General features: G+C 47.3%; 1 protein-coding gene across 6 annotated transcripts in view; it reads left to right on the top strand.

Moving 5' to 3' along the window:
- Positions 1 to 6,846, top strand: part of Kcna2 (potassium voltage-gated channel subfamily A member 2) — a 14,702-nt gene that overhangs the window by 2,625 nt on the left and 5,231 nt on the right. For 3 of the 6 annotated variants that reach the window (XM_010606022.3, XM_010606021.3, XM_010606025.3), the window contains 2 exons: positions 718 to 1,057; positions 1,487 to 6,185. In XM_010606022.3, the coding sequence (XP_010604324.1) occupies positions 1,654 to 3,153 (1,500 nt within the window). In that variant the 5' untranslated portion in view covers positions 718 to 1,057; positions 1,487 to 1,653 and the 3' untranslated portion in view covers positions 3,154 to 6,185. Of the gene's footprint in view, positions 1 to 6; positions 338 to 717; positions 1,058 to 1,486; positions 6,186 to 6,846 lie in introns of those variants that run through there. The other 3 variants (XM_010606023.3, XM_010606024.3, XM_033758177.1) reach the window with 3 other exon arrangements.

Here is a 6,846-nt window from a genome sequence, read left to right as displayed (position 1 = left end):
CCGGAAGCCAGCTTCCTCCCTGCTCCCCCTTTCGCTGCTGCCTACCAGCCAACGGGCTGAGTGTTTGTTCTGTGCTCCCTGCCGAGGAGATGTGAGGGGTTTTCTCTTGGGGAGAAATCAGTGGTCGAGTGCCTGCCTGGCTCAAATGCCACCCAGCTCAGAAGGAGGCCTACGGCCCAGGGATCCCGGAGGGAGAGTAAGTTCAGCGACTCAAGTCATCCAGCTTTAGAACGGAGATGCAACCTTGCTGCGTGTGGGGTCTCCCTAGATGAGCCCCGGAGGAGTGTATATGTTGGGGAATTGGTGGAGGCGTTTCTTCGGCCAGGACTCAACTGAGGTCAGAGCTTGTAGTCAGACTGCAGAAAGCCAAGCCCTCCCCTTGGGAGATGTTTATCCTAATACAGGGGGTTGAGGGGAGATTTGCCCAGAATCCCTCCTGGTGTCAGCGGAGGAGGATCGGTCTACATCAGCCCAGGGAGGTCTCTTGAGACTGCCCAGCCCAGCCTGAAGCCCTGTTCCCTGGGGAAAAGCTGATGAGAAGGAAGCCTGCCCAAATGATGTTGGGAGGCTGAGGGGTAGATTTCCGGCACCAGTGCCAGAATGGAGGGTGGGCAAGGGGCCTTACCATCTGCAGTGAGGCGAGCTGCCAGAGCCCTCCTAAATCTTGGCCCCAGCTTCCCCAAAGCCGTGATTGCACCTTGTTGTTGTGTTTTCCAGGCAACGTCACACCTCCTGAGGACAGCCTGGAGGACTCTGGCATTTGCTGAGCTGTGCATCTTGCCTCCATCCTTCCAAAGTCTCCTGACCCAGGCAGCACTGTTCTGGAGTCCTGCATGCCCCTGGCCAGGCACCCCACTGCCCCTGCAGTCCAGCTCAGCCAGAGAGCGCTCACCTCCAGGACCTGGAGCCTGTCCTACTACCCAGAATGACTCACCATTATTCCTAGCTCAAGTGAGAAGACACGATGGGGAATTGGGCTGCCTATTTGTGCGTCTAGGATTTCCCAGCATCTGATCAGTTCTGTGAGGACGAGAGCTTCAGGTTCCTGCCTGGCCAGGTAAAGCAGTATATGGTTTAATAACCGCCATGAGTAGAGGCATTGGGGTGGGGCCAGTGAGGAAGACCCAGGTCTAAATATTCCATCATGAATATGTTAAAGGTTACAGATACCTGTGAAATGTTAGTTCACTGCCTGGGAGAGGACTTCTTTTAGCCTCCTAGTATGGCTGTCCCAGGATGCTGTACCAGTCACCTGCCTCCAGTGCAGGAAATTGCAGAGCTTCCTTCTGAGATTGCCGCCTGTTCCCCTCTGACCCCCCAGACAGTTTACATGGTGAAAGTAAATTCTGCTTTTTTGGTGGTTGTGGAAGTGTAATTGTAGTTGTGCTTTTTAACTCTTGACTAAGAGATGGAAGGCAGTAAGCAGCCTCCCAGGTCCGGCTACCTGTGTTGGGTGGTCTCATGTCCTTAATTGCCTGTCTTTCAGCCAGGCGAGGCTGTCTGTCCAGCTGTCAAGAGAGCTGTGGGGCTCTCCCCGTGCAGGAGCTCAGGCCAATGCTTCTGCATTTCCTGGGGCCATTAGCAGCACCCTGAGCCCCACTGCCACCAGGGGGCTGGAAGGCATAGTGTGAAGTCCTCCTCTCAGTGCCAATTATGACAGTGGCCACCGGAGACCCAGCAGACGAAGCTGCTGCCCTCCCTGGGCATCCACAGGACACCTATGACCCAGAGGCAGACCACGAGTGTTGTGAAAGGGTGGTGATCAACATCTCAGGGCTGAGGTTTGAAACCCAGCTCAAAACCTTAGCCCAGTTCCCAGAGACCCTCTTAGGGGATCCCAAGAAGCGGATGAGGTACTTTGATCCCCTCCGGAATGAATACTTTTTCGATCGCAACCGCCCTAGCTTTGATGCCATTTTGTACTACTACCAGTCTGGGGGCCGGCTGAGGCGACCTGTGAATGTGCCCTTAGATATATTCTCGGAAGAAATACGGTTTTATGAACTGGGAGAAGAAGCTATGGAGATGTTTCGGGAGGATGAAGGCTACATCAAGGAGGAAGAGCGTCCTCTGCCAGAAAATGAGTTCCAGAGACAGGTTTGGCTTCTCTTTGAATATCCAGAGAGCTCAGGGCCTGCCAGGATTATAGCCATTGTATCCGTCATGGTGATTCTGATCTCCATTGTCAGCTTCTGTCTAGAAACATTGCCCATCTTCCGGGATGAGAATGAAGACATGCATGGTGGTGGGGTGACCTTCCACACCTACCCCAATAGCACCATGGGGTATCAGCAGTCCACTTCCTTCACTGACCCTTTCTTCATTGTAGAGACTCTCTGCATCATCTGGTTCTCTTTTGAGTTTTTGGTGAGGTTCTTTGCCTGTCCCAGCAAAGCCGGCTTCTTCACCAACATCATGAACATCATTGACATTGTGGCTATTATCCCCTACTTCATCACTCTGGGGACAGAGCTGGCTGAGAAGCCAGAGGACGCCCAGCAAGGCCAGCAGGCCATGTCGTTGGCCATCCTTCGTGTCATCCGATTGGTAAGAGTCTTTAGGATTTTCAAGTTGTCCAGACACTCCAAAGGTCTCCAGATTCTAGGTCAGACCCTCAAAGCCAGCATGAGAGAATTGGGCCTCCTGATATTCTTTCTTTTCATTGGGGTCATCCTTTTCTCTAGCGCTGTCTATTTTGCAGAAGCTGATGAGAGAGAGTCCCAGTTCCCCAGCATCCCAGATGCCTTCTGGTGGGCAGTCGTCTCCATGACAACTGTAGGCTATGGAGACATGGTGCCAACTACCATTGGGGGAAAGATAGTGGGTTCCCTGTGTGCAATTGCAGGTGTGTTAACCATTGCCTTACCAGTACCTGTCATAGTGTCCAATTTCAACTACTTCTACCACCGGGAGACAGAGGGAGAGGAGCAGGCCCAGTACTTACAAGTGACAAGCTGTCCAAAGATCCCTTCCTCCCCTGACCTGAAGAAAAGTAGAAGTGCCTCTACTATTAGTAAGTCTGATTACATGGAGATCCAGGAGGGAGTAAACAATAGTAATGAGGACTTTAGAGAAGAAAACTTGAAAACAGCCAACTGCACCTTGGCTAACACAAACTATGTGAATATTACCAAAATGTTAACTGATGTCTGACTGAAGCCTATTAACATAATCACAGCTCAATGGAACTAATGCAGATGTCGCATAATAGCCTGCATTGTAGTCAGTTTGTTCTACAGTGTGCATCTGGTTCTGCATGGAAAGCAATAGTCGTGCAAGTGACTTTTGATCTTTTGATTTTTGATTTAGAACACAGAGTAACTATCATGGCTTTCATGCAAATCTTTATATTCAACTTATGGGTTTCCAAAGATGAGAGTTATCTGTGGAACCAGGATGTCAGAGATACATTAAGGCCACTTCATATCCAGTGCACAATTTACTATATTAGCCCCACCTTCTCTTCCTGATTAAATACACACGAGACCTCTCCCCTCACTACCACCCCACTTGAGCCCACCTGTCTCTGCACAAAGACACCATCATGGCTTAGTTTCAAAGCTCTGGTGATTACTCAAAAGGTCATTTCCATTTTTGCATTGAAAAGAACACACAGTCCTGTGTGTTGGAATTACTTTTCTATGTTACAGGCTGGGGTTTCTGAATTGCAGTTGCCAAGTAGATGCTCCGGAGGCTTGTGTTTCATAACTGAAAATGCTGCATTCTGCTTTTTCTCTGCATTGTCTATGTGAGGGAAACCTGGGGGAGGGACAGTTAGTGTGCCCGAATAGGAGTTGTCAAGTTTTACATTTGTTCCCTTAAGACCTACAAGGAGAAGCTCCCCGACCAAGGAACTGTTCAGCTTCACATTTCACTATTTTTGCAAGCTTCAGGGTCACAGAAACATGGATGATTTCTTTATTTACACTGGAGTTCGCAGGTACCTGCTTTCCTAATGATGTGACCCAGCTACACTGACACTGCAGTGAAAATTTTTTACCAGTGATGCAATCAAGCTGCATGGGTGTTCATTGCATGAATCAATATTTAAAACACAGGAGATATCCTATTTTCTTAGTAGCCTATACAGTATTCATATTTAGAGTATTAATAGCCTTGGGATGTCATTGAACTAGGGTTTTTTTTTTCCCATCAGAAGACAAAAGCCCTCCACTAGGAGAAAAAATAGACTCTTTGGAATGAGGAAACCAAAACTCCTGGCCTTCCAGCCCACCTATCTCTGTTGCTTCAGTGAGAGCACAGGACCCAAGGCAGCAGAAAGAGCAGGGAAAGCAGAGTCTTTATATTCACATGACTGCACCTTGGGAATTAACCTAGTCATGGGTGTGACTGCACAGCTGACCAGGGAATCCGTCTTGAGAACAGGCAGGTCTGTGTACTCAGTGTATATAAATATGTATCAGGTCTCTCTCTCTTTCTCTTTCTCTCTCTCTTTCTCTCTATCTGTCTCTCTCTCTCTCTCTCTCTCTCTCCCCCCTCTGTTCCTCTACCTAGCAAGCTATAGAAAAAAATTGCATTTGAACATTATATAAGCTTATGCAATATTTTTGACACAGGGCAATTTATGCATGTGTTTAACTATGTGCACTAGAATATATATATATGTACATGTGTATATATATGCATATGTGTGTATATGTACACACACACATACATATATATTCATTCTCTGGAGTTCAGATTCAGGAGCAAACCCATTCCTCTGTGGGTTGGTTGTGTAAGAAGCCAAATGGGTCTCACTGGTAACCCCAATGGACCTGGGTTTGCTGCTCTTGCCTCAGACACTCCAGTCTTCATGGATTCCTAGACGTTAGAATTGTCTTTCTGCCCTCCATGTGCTGCAGCTTCAGTTCCCCATGACTGAAGCTTGTCTTACTGAGTGCACAAGGGCCCTATGGCCCTCATAGCTCCGGCTGTCCTGGGCCAGACCCACCCCAGGCCTCCTCTCTAAAGTTCATCCTGTTGCTCATCTCCATTCTCATCATTTCTCATCCTTTTATTTTCAATATTATTTGGCTCTGTACCCTTCATTTTCAACAACCTGTCCCTAGAGAGCCAGAATGGATCCTCTGCTTTGAAACCAAGGAGTAGGGCTCCCTGGGACCAAATCCCATTGATCTGGACTTAAAAGGGAGCCTCCTCTATATATGGAAATTTCTAAACTCCAGGACAGAGTGATGAAGTCCTGAGATGATTCAAAGGCATCAGACTCAAACTCTTTCCCCACTAAATAGGCAACCAGAGATACTTTGAAAAAAAGTAACCCCCAAAATGGATAAAGAATTTTCCCCCACCCTCCAGAATAGGTAAAGAATGAATGATTTCTGCTTAGCCTAGAAATAGAGAACAGTTTGGTCCTGAGATGGGTTAGGGGGATGGCTCTTTGTCTTTGACATAGTGGCTTGTTTTCCAAAAGCAGATATTCTGGTGGTCAGGCTGTCTGGGGGTGATGCCAGCACAGGCCTCACTGTTGGCACTTACAGTTGACTTGGGGGTGGGGCTCCAGCTTAGGGTGCTAGGCCCAGGGTGCTTACTAGTTCCTGGTCACCCACCTCCCTAGGTGTCTGCAGGGCATCCTGTGCCCAGCACAAAGCCTCTGTGCTTCTCTTCCTCTCCCTCATGGGAGGTGGTGCTGAATCTCAAGACATGGGGCAGACACAGACATTCGGAAAATAGAAGGTTAAAGCAACCTATACTAGAGGCCTAGGTCAGGGGCTAGATATCACAGCATCCTTGGCCTGGGACTACGAAATGTTCATACACATGCAAGCACATCCATCATAAAGTAGATGATATAGTGTCACCATGCACAAGTACAACACATGCAGCACACATGCAAAATATAGCTAAGTTAATGTAAGAGGTAGACATAGAAGATATATGGTGATAACTACATAGGAAATATATGCACTCAGCAAGACATAGATTGTGCTTACCAACAACATCCACAGAAGACCGGCATACCCCATGTACAAATACGCAACCTGAAACTCAGATGCAAAATACATAAAACTACATGGCCATAATGGAAACATGGACAAAATACACAAAGGATACTTTACTATTTTTCTACACCCAACTCAGCATATACACACAATGTACATACTTATACTAGGCACACAAGATACAGCACACATGTCCAAGAACATACAAGATACACAAAATGCAGACATATAGTCATGTGCATTGCTTTGCTTCCCGATCTATACATCAATGGGCATAAACTAAAGATTACATTTAGTTGCCTTTCCTTCACCCAGTGATGGTGAACCTTTTAGAGCCTTTAATGATACAAACAGCGCACCGTGGCACAGGTGCCATAGGTTCACCACCACCGTCCCAGTCCAAATCAGTGTTCTTTCATATTCTCCAAGGAATTGCTTCCTCTAATCTCTTATTTCATCTCCTGATTTCAATCCTGAGAAATAACCTCTGAAATTTCAGGCATAGTGATGATGGACTACTGCATCAAGCACAGGAATATCACATGGTTTCTACCTATTCTCCTTTCTTCTACCAGCACTGCGGATGCAAGGTGTGGAAGGATTTGGGAAAACTGGCGACCTAATAGAGACTTCTTTGCCATGCCCTTTCTTTCAAAGAGTCCACACAAACAACTGAATAACCCAGACTTCCCAACTCCCAGCATTCAAAATTCCCCAGATTCTCTTAAAAGCAGGGATGACTTAAGAAACTCCATGATCCTGGACCCCAAACCAGGATAAAGATGCTCCCATGCAAGCTCTAATAGGCCAAGTCCCTAACTTGAGTGTTCATGTTGTGCTATGTAGGACTAGTTATCTCTCTCTCTCTCTCTCTCTCTCT

Source organism: Fukomys damarensis, unplaced genomic scaffold, assembly GCF_012274545.1.
Source record: "Fukomys damarensis isolate Sample0158 unplaced genomic scaffold, DMR_v1.0_HiC HiC_scaffold_33, whole genome shotgun sequence".
Taxonomy (NCBI): domain Eukaryota; kingdom Metazoa; phylum Chordata; class Mammalia; order Rodentia; family Bathyergidae; genus Fukomys; species Fukomys damarensis.
Note: the sequence above shows the minus strand (reverse complement) of the source record. Positions and strands in the feature narration are given on the sequence as shown.